Source organism: Gopherus evgoodei, chromosome 2 (assembly GCF_007399415.2).
Source record: "Gopherus evgoodei ecotype Sinaloan lineage chromosome 2, rGopEvg1_v1.p, whole genome shotgun sequence".
Taxonomy (NCBI): Eukaryota; Metazoa; Chordata; order Testudines; family Testudinidae; genus Gopherus; species Gopherus evgoodei.
In genome coordinates, this window is record NC_044323.1 from 3,128,942 (window position 1) to 3,146,814 (window position 17,873).

General features: G+C 39.6%; 1 protein-coding gene across 10 annotated transcripts in view; it reads left to right on the top strand.

Annotated features, from left to right (window-relative positions):
- SETD2 (SET domain containing 2, histone lysine methyltransferase) overlaps positions 1-17,873 on the top strand; it is a 151,147-nt gene that overhangs the window by 25,640 nt on the left and 107,634 nt on the right. For 9 of the 10 annotated variants that reach the window (XR_003998713.1, XM_030549822.1, XM_030549825.1 and 6 more), the window contains 3 exons: positions 7,312-7,327; positions 11,107-15,563; positions 17,540-17,671. Coding sequence is in view for 9 of the 10 variants with exons in the window: in XM_030549822.1 (XP_030405682.1) it covers positions 7,312-7,327; positions 11,107-15,563; positions 17,540-17,671 (4,605 nt within the window). In the remaining variant the exon portion in view is untranslated. Of the gene's footprint in view, positions 1-7,287; positions 7,328-11,106; positions 15,564-17,539; positions 17,672-17,873 lie in introns of all 10 variants that reach the window. The other variant, XM_030549823.1, reaches the window with a different exon arrangement.

Genomic DNA, 17,873 nt, shown 5'->3' on the forward strand with positions numbered 1-17,873 from the left:
AAAGGAGCATAAACAGTGGCACATGAAATGTAAAAATATAATTAGGAAGGCCGAAAAAGAATTTGAGGAACAATTAGCCAAAGACTCAAAACAAATTGATAAATTAAACCACAGTAAGTCACCAGGACCAGATGGTATTCACCCAAGAGTTCTGAAGGAACTCAAATGTGAAATTGCAGAACTACTATGTGTAATCTGTAACTATCATTTAAATCCACTTCTGTACCAGATGACTGGAGGATAGCTAATATGACGCCAGTTTTTAAAAAGTGCTCCAGAGGTGATCCTGACAATTACAGGCCTGTAAGCCTGACATCAATACCAGGCAAACTGGTTGCAAGTATAATAAAGAACAATATTGTCAGACAAATAGATGAACGTAATTTGTTGAGGAAGAGTCAACGTGGTTTTAGTAAAGGGAAATTATGCCTCACCAATCTACTAGAATTCTTTGGGGCGGGTCAAGAAGTATGTGGACCAAGAGGCTCTAGTGGCTATAGTGTACTTAAATTTTCAGAGAGCCTTTGTCCCTCACCAAAGGCTATTACACAAAGTAAGCTGCCACGGGATAAGAGGGAATGTGCTCTCATGGATTGGCAACTGGTTAAAAGATAGAAACAAAGGGTAGGTATAAATGGTCAGTTTTCAGAACCATAGAATATCAGGGTTGGAAGGGACCTCAGGAGGTCATCATCTAGTCTAACCCCCTGCTCAAAGCAGGACCAATCCCCAGGCAGATTTTTGCCCCAAACGGCTCCATCAAGGATTGAACTCATGACCCTGGGTTTACCAAGCCAGTGCTCAAACCACTGAGCTATCCCTCCTCACTGGTTTCCCATATACAAGAGGTGGCTTCATTTTTCAGTGCACTAAATATTTTATTTCAGATAGGACATGTTTTAGGAATGAAAAACAGATCTGATAAAGATTTCAGGTAATTCATCTTGACTTGTAATTAAAAAAAAAAAAAAGTCATGATGGAGTTCTTAAATGGTTCCCAGGAGTTGTTTTTTCTTCAGTAGAGACATGCACTATAACAATTTTTTAATCATATTTATAGACAGTATGTCATCTAATGGTTAGAGCAGGAGCTTGAAGCTAGGACTCCTGGATTTTGCTTCTAGCTCTGTCATTGATCTCTGTGTTGCTTTAGGCAAATCACTTTGTGTATTACAGTTGATCTAACTGTCAAATACTGTCCAGAATTTGGGTGTAACAAAGCCCACTTAATTTTGTAGATGTGTTTTGCAAGTCTCAAATAAATGCCCAAATATTACGGTGATGGGCAGCATAGAAAACCCTGATTAGAAGACAACAGAATAAAATAAAGTGCCAAGCAATCTGAATATGGAGATTTCAAGTATGTCAGTCTTGAAATAAGCAAATCTCAATGACCTCTTTCATACTTCCGACCTCTCCCTGATATTCAGGTCTGTCCATGATTTTTCTTTTAAAAGTCTCCTTCAAGGACTGAACATATGTCAAATACTGCCGGGCACTAAAAGATAGGAGACATTGATTTTCTGAGTCTCTAGGCTTGATTCTCCATTTACTTTCATATTCCATATATAGTTACCTGTAAGCACAGGCTGCAGATCTGGTAGTTTCTTGTAGACAGTACAGTAATAGTGGGTCTTGAGAAGAGAGTAAGTTTATAGACTGGTTCAGAGAGGACAGTCCAGTCATATGGCCAACATGAAAGAAGGCATGGATAATGGCATAGAGAGTTTTACTTTACAGTTATAAATGGAGAGGTAAATAGTGGTGTCCCCTGGGCGTCTGTTCTCGGACCAGTCCTATTCAACATATTCATAAATGATTTGGAAAAAGGGGTAAACTAAAAAAGGTGGCAAAATTTGTAGATGATACAGAATTACTCAAGATAGTTCACACAGGCAGATTGAAGAGCTTCAAAAGGATCTCTTAAAACTGGGTGACTGGGCAACAAAATGGCAGATGAAAATTTAATGTTGATAAATGCAAAGTAATGTACATTGAAAAGCATAATCTCAATTATACATATAAAATGATTGGGTCCAAATTAGCTGTTACCACTCAAGAAAGAGATCTTGGAGTCATTGTGGGTAGTTCTCTGAAAACATCCAGTCAGTGTGCAGTGGTAGTCAAAAAAGTGAACAGAATGCTGGGAATAATTAAGAAAGGGATAGATAATAGGACAGAAAATATCATGTTGTCTCTATATAAATCCATGGTACACCCACATCTTGAATACTGTGTGCAGATGTAGATTCATAGATTCTAGGGTCAGAAGGGACCAATGTGATCATCTAGTCTGACCCCCTGCACAAAACAGGCCACAGAACCCTACCCATCCACTTCTATAACAAACCCCTAACCTATGCCTGAGTTATTGAAGTCTTCAAATTGTGGTCTGAAGACCTCAAGTTGCAGAGAATCCACCAGCAAGTGACCCATGCCCCACACTGTAGGGGAAGGCGAAAAACCTCCAGGGCCTCTGCCAATCTGCCCTGGAGGAAAATTCCTTCCCGACCCCAAATATGGCGATCAGCTAAACCCTGAGCATGTGGGCAAGACTCACCAGCCAGCACTCAGGAAAGAATTCTCTGCAGTAACTCAGATCCCATCCCATCCAACATTCCATCACCGGCCACTGGGCGTACTTATCTGGCGATTATCAAAGATCAGTTGCCAAAATTAGGCTCTCCCATCATACCATCCCTTCCATAAACTTATCAAGCTTAATCTTAAAGCCAGATATGTCTTTTGCCCCCACTACTCCCCTTGGAAGGCTGTTCCAGAACTTCACTCCTCTAATGGTTAGAAACCTTCGTCTAATTTCAAGTCTAAACTTCCTAGTGTCCAGTTTATACCCATTCGTTCTTGTATCTACATTGATACTAAGCTTAAATAATTCCTCTCCCTCCCTAATATTAATCCCTCTGATATATTTATAAAGAGCAAGCATATCCCCCCTCAGCCTTCTTTTGGCTAGACTAAACAAGCCAAGCTCTTTGAGTCTCCTTTCATATGACAGATTTTCCATTCCTTGGATCATCCTAGTAGCCCGTCTCTGAACCTGTTCCAGTTTGAATTCATCCTTCTTAAACGTGGGAGACCAGAACTGCAAACAGTATTCCAGGTGGGGTTTCACCAGTGCCTTATATAACGGTACTAACACCTCCTTATCTTTGCTGGAAATACCTCGCCTAATGCATCCTAAAACCGCATTAGCTTTTTTAACGGCCATATCACATTGGCGGCTCATAGTCATCCTGTGATGCGGTTGCTGCATCTCAATAAAGATATATTGGAATTGGAAAAGGTTCCGAAAAGGGCAACAAAAATGATTAGGGGTATGGAACGGCTTCCATATGAGGAGAGATTAATAAGACAGGGACTTTTCAGCTTGGAAAAGAGACAGCTAAGGGAAGATATGATTGAGGTCTATAAAATGCTGACTGGTGTAGAGAAAGTAGATAAGAAAGTGTTGTTTACTACTCATAACACAAGAACTAGGGGTCACCAAATGAAACTAATAGGCAGCAGGTTCAAAACAAATGCAAGGAAGTATTTCTTCACACAGCGCACAGTCAGCCTGTGAAACTCCTTGCCAGAAGATGTGAAGGCCAAGACCATAACAGCGTTCAAAAAAGAGCTAGATAACTTCATGGAGGGTAGGTCCATCAATCGCTGTTAGCCAGGATGGGCAGGGAGGGTGTCCTTAGCCTCTGTTTGCCAGAAGCTGGGAATGGGCAATGGGATGAATCACCGGATGATTCTCGGTTCTGTTCATTCCCTCTGGGGCACCTCGCACTGGCCACTGTCAGAAAACATAATACTGGGCTAGATGGACTTTTGTCTGACCCAGTAGGGCCATTCTTACGTAGGACTCAATTTCATAGCGGGGAGCCTACCTGCTTTGTCAGTTTCACAGCTTCAGCTGTGAGCTCCGCTGCTGTACTGAGTCTGAGGCAGCCCTGAAATTGACAGTAAAGGCTAGTAGGCTCCCAGTTGTGAACCCCTTGTGGGCTCAGAGCTCAGGCAGCCATCCAGGCGCAGGTGGGGGGCTCCAGCTGCCACCTGGGTTCTCTGCTCCATGCTTCCATCAGAGCTCACTAGCTGGAGCCTGGCTGCTGTCCAGGCTCTCAGCCAGACTCCAGATAGTTTAGCTCTGTGAGGAGCGAGCAGCTGAGAGCCTGGGCAGCAGCCCCTCATGCTGCTCCTCTTAAGTTGGTGCAAGTGCTCCTATTGAGGACATGCACCGCTGACAGAAGGAGGGTAGAGAGGACATGAAAAACCTGAGTAATGACTGCAGTAGCTATATGTCGACGTAACTTAGGGCATGTCTACACTACAAACTTAAGTCGACTTAAGTCACATTCAATCTTTTTTGTCACTCCTAAGTGCCCAAGTCACTTTGAAAATGGGAAATGCCTTAGGTGCTTTGAAATTTTTATCCTGAATGTTTATAATCACTTGGAGATCCTCAGGTGATAGAAGCTATATGTATATGCCATTATTTTAGATTAATTTTGCTTTACATTACGTTGCGGGCCTTAAAACACTGAATAATTCTTCTTGGCTGCAAGTAGAAGATTGCTGTAACGGACGAAAAGACCTGACTGTTTGTTAGCTGCAAACAGATTATACGTTTTGAAAATCCAGTGTTTAGTAGACAGCTGCTTACTTTAGTTTTATTTTTAAGTATTTGACTTACGGGGAAACCCTTCTTATTTCTTTCTGCAATCATTTGTTCTTATTGTATGGCAGCACTCTGTTGCTCCATAAGAGGCACTCTCTTTAACGTGTATTTATAGACGGCTCACATGTTGGTGGTCAGCTGTATCTAATCTCACTGTGAGTTTTCAACCCCAGAAACACTTCCTTTTAACATGTGAAATATATGACTCAAGGATGGCGGTTTTCTGTTGTTGTATTTCACTATCTGGACTTGAAAATGAAACCTACTTTTAAATGCTAACTCAAGAAGGATGTTGATAAATTGGAGAGTGTTCAGAAAAGAGCCACAAGAATGATTAAAGGATTAGAAAACATGCCTTATAGTAATAAATTCAAGGACCTCCATCTCTTTAGCTTAACAAAGGAAAGATTAAGGGGTGACTTGATGACACTCTATATGTACCTAAATGGGGAACAAATGGGCTGTTCAGCCTAATAAAGAAAGGTATAACACATTCAGACTGGAAATAAGGCATAAATCTTTAACAGTGAGTAATTAAGCACTGGAACAGTTTATCAAGAGTCACAGTATATTCTCCATCACTGACCATTTTTAAGTCAAGATTTGATGTTTTTTCTAAAAGATTTGCTTTAGTATTTTTTTGTGGTTGTTCTCTGGCCTTATTTATACAGGAGGTCAGACTAGATGACTATAATAGTGCCTTTTGTTCTTGTAATCTATGTTAAAATACTTTTCTTAAGGGGCTTCAGGCTTCTTGCACATAGATAACATACAGAACTCAAGTCTTTCACAACCCCATTAAATTTTGTTTACATCCTTTGTGAAGCCCATTGATTGCTTAAACTCACTGGTCATGTTTTCTTCATAAAAACACACAGCCTAATATTTATATTGTAAAAGTAACTTATGAATGATGCTTTCTGGGAGCACCAAAATAGATTTGAAGAAGGAATGAGTTAGGATTAACTAATAAATACTAAATGTCACCAACTAAACATTCACAATTTATCCCAACCCCCAGATCCCTCTTGGGCACGTTCCCTGGCAGACGATTCAGAAAAGCAATAGCATATTATCTGTGGTGATGATTTTTTTCCTCTAGCTTGTTCCTATCTGTGTTGAGACATTTATTTAGGAGGGGAAGTGTCCAGTCAGGTCTTCGCTCCCATCTGTAGGAGTTGCTGCATGCTCAGTACAGAAAGTGAAAGCTGGCTTTCTGTTCTGAAAATTGTTACCTCCCAGGAAGCCTCAGGATTGGAAGTCAGTGGTAAAACGTCCAGGCCCTCTCTGCATGAGCACTTCCACCGTTGCTGCCAATGGTTAAGCTGCACCAGTGGTGAATTTAGTCTGAATCTAATGTAAACAAGGGCCTGGATTTGTTTCTTTTCCTAGTCCGAGAGAGAGAAATATCCCCACTCTTGTGCAATTAGCTGGGAAACCATCTTTTGTTTATAAGATTTACATATAAAAGGACACGTGTGCATGTCCGTAAGGGCCAGAATGTTTGGAGCACTTTTAAACAACAAATGACTGAGGAAGGACATGACTGATGAAGGTTAATGGCTAGTTTATATATAAAACTGAACTTTCACAATAACCTCTGGTGATAGAAATATCTGAGCTTTTTATATCTATCCATCAATGCAGTATTTGAGCAACTCCCAAGTATTTAAAAACAAATAGCAATAGAAATCATCTTCTTTTCTTGTTGTAGAAGAAATCACTTATTTTTGTATATAGTATGTGTGTGAAGAACTTAATGAAGGAAAGCTAAGTCAGAAATGAGTGTTGCACTTAGTTCTGAATGCTAGAAGGTTAGTTATAATTAGCTTAACACTTGCAATCATTTAGTGCTCAAAAGGCGAGAATATTTAAAGTTCCTGTCTCCTTGGCATTGAAGTGCTGTATAGAATTTAAGTAATGGAGTCCATAACATAAAATGAGAGTGTTTCTCTTGGTTTCCCTGGAAAATAATAGCAAACTATAAAAAATAAGTTGTAAATATTTTATTTTTGGTAGTGATGGAGTGGGACCTCTCTGGAAAAGGACAGGTGTTGTGATCTTTTCATGGCATTATTAAAAGTCATTTGACAAAACTGGAAGGAAAAAATGACCAAAATTTCTAAAGTTTATTTTTCATGATTTCATACCTGGAAGCCTGCAGTATGCTATCATATGGTCTTACTCATTGAAAGAGGCAGTTTACTAATTCTTAAAGCATCAGAAAAAGGGCATCTGCTTAATTCTCTGTTTTAACAAGGCTTTTACCCTGTCAGTGTCCTTGACTATTGAAGCCAGGGGAAATGACTGACTTTTTAAAAAACAAAGATTTGTTGCCTCTTCTCTTTTAGAGGTAGTTGGCATATGTGATTTGCTGCATGCTAAGAAAGTTAGTGCTCATAGGGAGAGACTGTGGCACCCTTACTCTGCAAGTAGCCTCAGTCATTGCAGTGGGACTGTTTGGAGAGTAAAATGCTACTCAGTGTGAATAAAGGTTTCAGAATCTGGCTCATAGGGTTTTTTTCTTTTTAATTTAAAGACTATTACTAGGTCTATTGTTTCAGCAAGATATTTACACTTTCTTTCTGTGTTTTCTTTTGCATGCTTTCTCGGCTGGATTGCAATAGAGAAGAAGAAAATGAGGTGAGTGTCCTAATTAATTTTTCACCATTTGAGAAATGCTTTAGCAGAACAGTGGGGAGAAGCTAAAGCGTTAGTAGTTTGTTCTGCATTAGAGTGCCTGAAAAAAGGAATATTGAGACATCAAATATAAAGAAAACCTGATCAGACAATATTGGCATTGGAGATATCGAAAGTAATAAGATTTAAAAATTATTCTGTGGCCCCTCTAGTCCAGTGGTTCTCAAACTGGGGCCTCCGCTTGTGTAGGGAAGCCCCTGGTGCAATGGGGGCTGTGGGAAGCGGCAGGCAGCAAATCCCTTGTCCTTTACTGAAGATCTTTGCTTACTCTTGTTATGAACATCCTCAGAAATACCAGTGGTAACAGAATAGAAGAAGGCTTTGAACCTCTGAATATCTAACTATATTGACTGCTTTCTAACCAAGCTTGTGTTTCATAATTACAAGATTATATATGGACTTCAGATTCAAGAAACTGTGTGTGTGGAGGGGAGGGGCGGAATCTTTTACAAGCTAAACATATTCTGTAAATTCCCAGGCCAGGAGGGATATTTCAAATTTATAATTTTTGATGCATTACAGCCACAGATTGTTTCCACTGTTGTGGTTTAGATATCATCACAAGTGTCCACATTTCCTACTCTTGTGGCAAACAGGAAATCAGATTAATTTAAACAAGATCTTATTCATTCATACTCAATTCACTCTACACCTCCAGCAGTCAATCAGCACTGCAACACAGGCCAGGCAGGCTGATCTTTTATCAGTTTTGTCATGTTTGCCCTCAGGATGTTGCTCTGTGTATTTTGCAAATACAAATGTTTTCTGTAATACAAGATTAACCCCTTTGTTTTAAGTGTTTTCTACATTAAATTTCACTTTATGGATGGCAGAATTTGCAATGTTCCTTTCTGTAATTTTTTTGAAAATGTGGCTCTCACATTATTTAACCTTTGTATTTTCAGAAGAGGGGGGAAAAAATCTGTGAAAGAGCTAACTTGTGAGGTGGCTGACACACCTCAACTCCAGGCTTTTAATGCTAAATAAACTATTAAAAACTGGAGGAACAAGATGTAGTTTACATGTTGTTTTTCTTATTTTACAAGTCTTGCACCTTATTTTATGTATAAATAGACCCAAACTACAAGGTTCAGATCTGAGTTCAGATTCAAAACCCCTCGCCCCCAAAGTTCAGAAGTTTTTTATCTGAGGTTTTGATTTGGGCCTATCCCTAACTCTGTTAAATTGTTTCATTAAATAAATTCATAGACTGTTCAGTCCAGGAAGAATCCAGAATTTTGCTATTTTATATTATTCCAAAACTGAGGCAGTCCAGACATCTTACACTTAGTACAACATGAAATACAAACATTGTGGGCAAAACTTTGAAAATATGTTCTTGTTCCATGGGGGTATTAAGTATCTTAAAAATAACTTTGTAAACTATTCAATATGCAGTGTTTAGAAAATAAGCAAACTCACAAAACACTTTTTGCCTGAACCTTTGTAGGCTAATTCCATACTCTGGTGTAGGCACATTATTGTGATGTCATTAGCATTCCACTTCCTGGAAATTCTCACAGACAGAAGATGGTTTGGGACTTCGGCAGAACTGTGAGAAGAAAATAGTGGTTTGAAATTATTTATGGGGTGAATTCACCTTTCATGCTTATGGAGAGAATTTGGCTTGTAAGCCAATAGTTCATCTTTTAAAAAAAAATTCTTGCATCTCACCTACAAGAAAAAAGGAACATTGCATATAAATCCTGAGAAACAAATCTGCTAACGTTTTCTATGTCTTTATTAGAGTATCCTTCCCAAAGATGATCATGAGACACACATGCTCTAATCTTGTATCTTACAGTTGAACAGACACAGGGGCCTACATTTTCAGAAGTGACTAGTGATGTTGGGTCTCAATTTTTGGATGCTCAAATTTGAGATATCTTAAAGGAGCGTGATTTTCAGAAGCTAGCATGTGCTCTACCTTTCCTGAAAATCAAGCCGCTTTACATGTCCCAGGTTGGGCACTCAAAATTACTAGTCGTGTCTGAAGTTCCAGGTCATCATCTTTAAATTAGACCTACTGTATTTTGCTATTTGTAAAAATACTATGGAGGATATTATATTTATGAAAACTGGTTACTGTGTATGGCAAGTAGGTGAAATGCAATGGTGTTTCAATGCCACTGAAGTCTATTTAATTATTTACCATAGTGCCTCTTTCCTTAGCAACTAGGCCTGTTTTGCAAAGGTTGAGCAATAACAAAACATAAGTGATTCACAGTGGAGTGCAGGAAACAGTTGCTGTTGCCAAGGATGGAATAGTGTTCATGGAATAGTTATGAAACTGAGGCTTGGTCAATACAATTTTTGTACTGCTATAACTATTTCGGTTAAGGGTGTGATTATTTTAATGAGTTAGTTATACCAGTACAACACCTAATTTGGATTTATGGGAATAAGCTATATTGGCATAAGCCCCTCTTTATACCAGTGTGGTATCCACAGTAGAGGATTCAGGGCCGGCTTTAGGTTGATCCCCCGAATCGGGCCCTGAGCCCTAAAGAAGAGCGCCTAACTTAGGTGCCTTTTTAATTTTTACTCACCTGGCGGTGCTCCGGGTCTTTGGCAGCATGGCGGTGGTGGGTCCTTCAGTGCTGCGGAAGACCTGGAGTGAAGACCCGGAGTGCTGCTGGGTAAGTCATCCGTGCTGGGGCCCTGTTGAAACTATTCGAATCGGGACCCACAGTTCCTAAAGTCGACCCTGAGGGGATTGTATTGTTCGTATACCAGAAAAGTTAAAGCGATACAATTTGTGTGTGTAGATAAGCTTGAAGTTTAAAGATGGATGTCCAAAAACCAAATAAGCCCACTTTGGTTCATGCACCGAACACTGCTGATTTCAGATTCTGATGGACTGATAAGGAAAGTGAATTTCAGAGAGGAAGAGGCTCTTTACTGATAAAGTTTTATTGCCAGTCTCTGAGTTCTGTTTCTTTTCTATCATAAGAGCGTTCCAATTTTATCTGAGGAGACAGAGGTAGTCGCTCAGATAACCAGGTCCCAGACAATTCAGTAAGCTCCTCCCACACTTGAAATGTGTCTGAAAACCAGTGGAATTGGTGGAAAAATACTAGCACCCTCTTTGGATTTTATCCAAAATCACAAGTTAGACAGCTGCCTGGAGGTGACAATAGTCTGAATGACTGATTGATTGTTAATGGAGCTTCTTTAAGGCAGTTATGTTAGAATAATTCCATTCACTAACACCCACCTCATTAGAAATTACCTATGAATGATGTAAGATCATTGGAGAAAACTAACTTTTGTGAGTTTGTCAGAAATTTCACTTGCAGTCTGACTTGTTCTGAAAAATTACTGCATTACAGTACAAAGTCTTCTATGAAGTGAAAACAAATGGACATAATCTTGGCAATCCAGTATAGTTTTTCTGAAGTCAGAACAGGGGGCTGTGCAACTGTTGAAATAGTTTAATATACTAAATCCGTTACCTCCAAGAGAAATGGATTAACATTTTGAATGGGTCCTGTCTAGGTCCTAAAAGACATTTTGTTCAAACTTCAAAATTACTGCATAATTGATTCTGTATAGAAGAGACCCAGTTCTGGAAGTTAGTGTGGTCATACTATCTCTGACTTCAGCCAAGCTTATCTTTTGTTACTTTTATGATCATTAAAAATGTATGCGTTAAAGGGTTATTGTTTAATACTGTATGCAGAGTACAGTTATTCCTTTACCTGCCTGTCTTTTTATTGCAGGGCAAGACTGGAAATGTGCAGAAAGCTGGTGTTGTCAAAGGCCCAGTGTTCAAAGGTGTTGCTTCTAGCCGCTTTTTACCCAAAGGCACCAAGACAAAGGTTAACCTTGAGGAACAGGGAAGACAGAAGGTGTCTTTCAGCTTTAGTTTAACAAAGAAAACCTTGCAGAATAGATTTCTGACTGCTCTTGGAAATGAAAAACAAAATGAAACTCAGAACTCCCCAGCTATACCCCTCCCAACTGACTTTGCCCCCAAAATTAAAATGGACCTTGGGGATACCTCTGGTTCAGCAGAAGAATCTTCACCACCAAAACCAAAGGTGGAATTGGGCAAGATCCATTTTAAAAAGCATCTGCTCAGTGTAACAGCAAAGCCACTGTCAGCTGCTGTAGCACCACCACCATCGCTAGCAGCTGTAGCACCAGCAGAAATACCAGCAGCAGCAGAATTGCCATTGACATCACCTCCACTGCTCTCCCAAACAGCATCTCCACCAGCACCAGTGCTAACAGCAGTAGCTTTTCCCCAACCGCCTATAGCAGTATCAGTGACAGCAGCACCGCTTCTGCTACCACCTGTAGAATCAGAAGTCCAAACTTCAAAAGAGCTATCAAATGCAGTAGCGAAAGAAACTTTAGAACTGGACGTTAAACAGGATTCTGCATCTAACAGTTCCGAAGAACATGTAACTCAAAATGTGTCTGAGCAAATGGAAATAACTTCACAGCAGGAAGATTCCCATATTGGGAAGCAGGAAGAAATTTCAAACAGCTCAAGAAGTGTTTCTCTGTGCTCCAAAAAGCAGGGTTCTAAGAGGAAATTTTCTCAATCTGATGCCACGCTACTGGGTTCTGAATCTGATGAAGATTCTATAAGGACTTCTTCAAGTCAGAGATCACATGAATTAAAAATATCAACAAGTACAGAAAAGGAAAGAGATCCAAAAAAGAGTTCAACTTCTCTCAAAAGTGAAGATTCGGTGAAATCTTCCTCACGATCTAAATCAGACAGAGATGAGAAACATTCTAGCCACTCAAAACCAGAGAGAGACTCTAGGTATGTGTCCTCCCGGTCTAGGTCAGACAGAGACAGAAGACGGAGCAGGTCTCATTCTCGTTCTAGGTCTGACAGAGGTTCTAGAACCAGCTCATCCTATTCAAGATCAGAACGCTCTCATTATTATGAATCTGACCGAAGATACCATAGAAGCTCCCCTTACAGAGAGAGGACAAGGTATTCACGTTCTTACACAGATAATAGGACAAGAGAGAGTTCTGATTCAGAAGATGAGTATAGGAGGACCCATTCCAAGTCTAGTGACTCAAGGCGTACGTCATCTCATTCTTCCTCATACAGGGATTCTAGAATTTCTTCCTACTCTAAATCAGACCGGGACAACAAAACAGAGTCGTCTTATGCTGAAACAGAGAGGAGAGGAAAGTCTTCAAAATCAGATAGAGAATCAAAAAGGACTTCAGAAAGTGAAGTATCAAAAAGATGTTCTCCCTTTAATGAGCTGAGTTATCGAAGGGGGTCATCCCATTCTAAACCTGATAGTAATGTGAACTCTTCCCATTATAAGTACACCCCTACAAAGACTTCTGCACCAAAGTCTGATAAGTCTAAAAGTTCTTTCTGTTGTACAGAATCAGTTGAAGAAGTCAAACAGCAGTCTAATTCTTTAGATTTAGAGACACCTTGTCTAAAAAGCAATGAGTTGAGAATGACTATTATAAAAAAGTTTGAAAGGGAAAAGACCGTTTCTCCATTCAGTCAATTAAATGATTCACCTACTTTTAAAAAGCTAGGTGAGTCAAAAGATGGTTCTCCTAATTTGAAGTCTGAACTTATAGGAAATGATTACCATGACAGTATTAAGGAACCAGAAAATTTAATAAAGGTAAAACGCGATCAATTAAGAACTTATTGTCCCATAGAACTGAATATAAATGGGTCCCCAGAGGGTAGATCTGATGACTTGGCAACTTTCTGTGTCTCCAAACCAGAGGATATTGCAATGTCTTCTGATGATAGTCTAGGTAGATCAGAGGAATCACCGCTGATAAAAAGTAATAAATTTTATGTGTTGCCATCTAATGGATTTCAAAGTGTATATAAATCTAAAGAACAAGGTTTGGATGATTCTCATATACAGTCTAATGAATTCAACAGCTCATTTAAAGAAGGGGAGGCTCCAGTTCCTTCAGAGCAAGATGAAGTTATTTCTTCTCCTGTTATGAATGTAGATCATTCTGAAATGTTAGTTAAAAAATTGGATGATCTGGCAACTCCTTGTAACAGAACCAAAGATTCAGACTTTTGCTACATTTCAGATGATACTAGTCCTTCTTTGTATCATTCAGAAGTTGAAATTGAAGTTGAGCCCACTGATATAAAAGTTACTCAAGAAACTTTAATGGACATTCATGTAGAGCCACAAACGGTTACATGTGATTATAAAAACACGGAGGATCAAAATTCAACGAAGTCTGCATGTGAAGATGAACAATATGATATTAGTTCCTCCCATGAGCCAAGCCTAACAGTAGATAGTTTAAGCAGAGATTCTTCCCAAGAAGAATGCTCCCTTGAAATCAAATTAGACAATGAAATTATTACACCACAACCAGAGGAAAACCTTGCTTCCAGATTGGATAGAGCCATGCAGAATGAAAGTGAAGAATGCTTGCAACATTCTGAAACTGAGATAATTGAATTAGATGCCCAGCAAATTGGTCCTGATTTAGAAAAAGGAAAACCATCATTTAAAAATGAGCATTCATATTATTTAGAAGTACCAGTAGAACACTTAGAAAAAGAGAAACCAGCTGAGGAAAGTTCTATCACCTTCACTGAAAAAATCAGGTCTGATTTTAAGGACCAGTCTCTGGAAGTCTCAGTTGGCAAGGATGAAGAAAATGAGTCAGTGGTGGTTTCTGCTTTTTCAGAGGCTTTGTTTCCATCTTGTGATGTCATTGTAACTGCAGAAGAAACAGAAACTGTAGTTCAAGCTGTCACGTGTGATAGTAGTGGCAATACTTCTGAATTCATTTCTACTCATAACGATGTTTATTCTGATACAGCAGAAAGTGAGAGTGAGCAGGACAGTGAAGAAAGCGATACAGAGGATTCTGATTCTGATGACAGTGTTCCAAGGAACCGTCTTCAGTCAGTTGTGGTGGTTCCTAAGAATTCCACTCTAAGTATGGAAGAAAGTAGTCCTTGTTCATCTCGGAGCAGCCAAGGTAATACACGTTACTCTGATAATTGGGAAGACGATAAGCCAGAGTCCAGCAAACCTTACTATGAAGAAAGATCAGAGAATACAGCAAATAAAAATGGTCCACATATTGAGAACAAGTGTTCTCCTTCTAGGGGAATGGACAGGAGTCTAGCTACATCTACTGAGCTGAATAGAAAGGAAGCTGAAGATCTCCAGCCTGATATTTCTCAGCCTCAGAGTGATGGAGTTGATAGTACAAGTCAGACAGACCTAACACCAAATTCTAATGGCAAACCAAATCCTGATGAAAGAATATTGAAAGAATTGATGTCCATAGCTAGACCGCTTGGCAGACAGCAAGACGAGCAGCCATTTTGTTTTTCTGAGAGCTTTGAAAGTGCTGAAAATAAATCTAGGCACCAGACAAATTCTTCCAAGCCAGACAGCAGGCAAGGAAAGAGTGGGTTCAGTAATGTATCTGGTACAGGAGAGTTCTCCAAATTGGATGGTTTTCATTCAACAGAGGACTTGGGTAGCCTGGGGTGGGACTTCTCTCAACCAGAGAAACCCAGTAGCACATACCAGCAGCCTGACAGCAGCTATGGAATGTACTCGGGTTATGTTTGCCAGCAGGGTTCAGGATCATACAGTGGCTCACAGAATTACTGGCAAGGCAATGGTTATTGGGACCCAAGGTCTGGTAGTAGGCCCTCTGGAATTAATTATGAACGAATACAAGGGCAAGTACCAGATTCCCTAACAGAGGACCACGAAGAGTATGAACAGGATGACAATTGGGATGATGATTGCAAAGCTCACTTTCCTAGCCAGGCAAGTAAATTTTATTCTCTCAGTGATAAAGAAAAGGGTTCTGTGCAGGCACATGAGATAAGCAGTAATTCGGCAAAGGAACCAACAGTTGTAAATGAGAAAAAAGAGCAGACAAACATTTTGGAAAAAAATGATGTGAAAGAGCGAGGACCACCAAAGAAAAGAAGGCAAGAATTAGAGAGTGACTCTGAGAGCGATGGAGACCCAAGAGAGAGAAAGAAAGTAAAAACAGATGGAGAGGGGGAGCAGTCAGAGTCCTTGCCTCAGGGTTCAATAGTGGTTCGCCCACTGTGTATCATGGAAGAGTTCAGAGACCCGCAACGCTGGAAGGAGTGTGCCAAGCAAGGAAAAATGCCCTGCTACTTTGACCTTATTGAGGAAAATGTGTATTTAACAGAAAGGTAACTAATGGATTTTCACCTGTTTGCTTCTAATAGTTTACATTTCAGTTTATCATTTGATAGGGCATTTAGAAAGATATAACAATCTTTTCCGAGCAGTAGGAGAGGGATGAGAGAGAGGGAATATCACATTTTCACCACCTAAGAAAGCTTTTCATAGAGAAGAGGAAGGATTAGCCATGAGAGGTGTGGAGAGAGAAGGTCAAGATTATCAGATTCACTGGCAGTCCATAGAAACATCTAAGAGCAAAATGTAGCCAAATTGAGGGGTAATAGTCATAAGTGCTTGGAGGAATTTAGCTCCTGCTAGTATTAATTGGCTATGCTGGTTTAATTTTCACATGCAGTGCTAAAAAAAAAAAAGAAAAAAAAAAGTTGTCTTTGCTGTTGAGTAGCCTGATAAGCTGAAGATTGAAAATCATGGGTGCATTTGAGGCTGCTCAAGTCCATGCTAGTTAGCACTTATTATTGTCATACATCTCCGTGTACCCATGGCAGTTCGTAAGGATGGTTTTCATTATTTTACCTCCCTTTTTGTTATATACCATTCTTCTGAACTTCATGTGAGTATACAGGAGCCTGGAGCATATAGCAACTTCTCTTCAGGGCTTGACATATCCATTTGCCTGTGGCCCCAGGCAACAGATTTTTTTTTCTCAAGACAGGTGAAGGGCTATCTTGACTGCAGGAAGAGAGGTTTTGCACTTTCAGTGTGGGTTTTAAATGTTACGTATGTAACCAATTGTAAATAAAGAATATAATTTTAACACTCCCAGAATTGCAATCTGAATGTTTAAAAGATGACAGCTAATTGCAAATTATTTTATTTCCTGTTGCATAGGAATATTTGATGTATTTTACTGTATCTTATCACTGAACCATACATTCTGGTTTCCAGGCTCTGGGAATGGCTAATAACATGATGCTTCAGAGCCAGACAACCCTTCCCTCTCAGAAATGTACCCACACAATTGTCTAGTGCTGTAAAGGAATAGATATAGAAGTACTCTGGTGGCCCTCATGGCAATGAACTTAAACTCTGAATTATTTGATTATAGTTAATTTATGCTATATGTAAACATTAATAATTTTGCCCTTTTGAAATCTAGCTGGGGTATGTAACTCAGCAGGTTTACTGTATGATCTGCGAAATACTTAATTTCTTTTAAATTTAACAGCCTGTATTTTCATCAAGTGATTCCTTGTTCTCATACGATTGGATGAGGTAATAAGTAGTACTTGATCATTCTTTTCATAGGTTTGAATACCTCAGCCAAGTTCTGTCCACTTGTTATCCTTTTTAGGACCCTCCCACCAAAAGGCCCCATTTATGACACTATTTACGATTACCGCCCTACAAGCTGTGTGTCTTGCACTGTGATGCAAGAAACACAAATTTGATTCCCAGTCCTGCTCTCTGGTTCTCTAGGCTGCTGAAGGATAGCACGAACCCGGGGCAGAAAGGCTGTTTTGCCCCTGAAATACAGGTACAATCTTTCTGAAGACTTCCCCACATATCTCTTCTCCATAAATTGTGGCGACTTAGAATGGTCTCTGCCTATCATTTGTGCCAGCCTAGCTCAGGCTAATTTCTATAAAGATTTTAAGATTTATTCCTTTGAAAATTCTATTCTTACCCTGCACTGAAAAAACTAAACTAGAGTTTTACCATTACTCAGCGTGTAGCTGCAATGAAATTAAAGTAGGACTGTGCATTAAAAAGAGGTGGAGAATACTTAAATTGCATTAATATCTTGATAGTCTTTTCTGAATATCGCATCTGGTCATGAACTTACCAAAAAATAATGCTCCTGACTGCTCTTGCATCGTGTTGATGTAAACTGAATAGTTGAACAGGATTTCTAAAGGGCAAATCAATTTTAGTCCAGTAGCAAATGATGAAGATTGAGTTAATTTTAGATGGAGTGATTTTTGTCTATATGGGTATGTTATAATGCTGCCTGAACCTCCCCCAGGAAGAAGAACAAATCCCATCGTGATATCAAACGAATGCAGTGTGAATGTCCACCTCTTTCCAAAGAAGAGCGAGCTCAAGGGGAGGTAGCTTGTGGTGAAGATTGTCTCAATCGCCTGCTCATGATAGAATGGTAAGTGCTCTTTGGTGAGATGTCAAAACCGAGCTCTTTCCCTGGCATCGAGTATCAGAAGACGCTAAGTTTGTCTTTGTGTTGCTGTTTGCAGTGACGTATATTCATACGTTGGCCTTTCTCTTTGGAGATCAGAATTTAAATCCTAATGTTGGGCTTGTGAATCAGTGTAGTAGTCTCATACTCATCTCTGAGCCTGTCA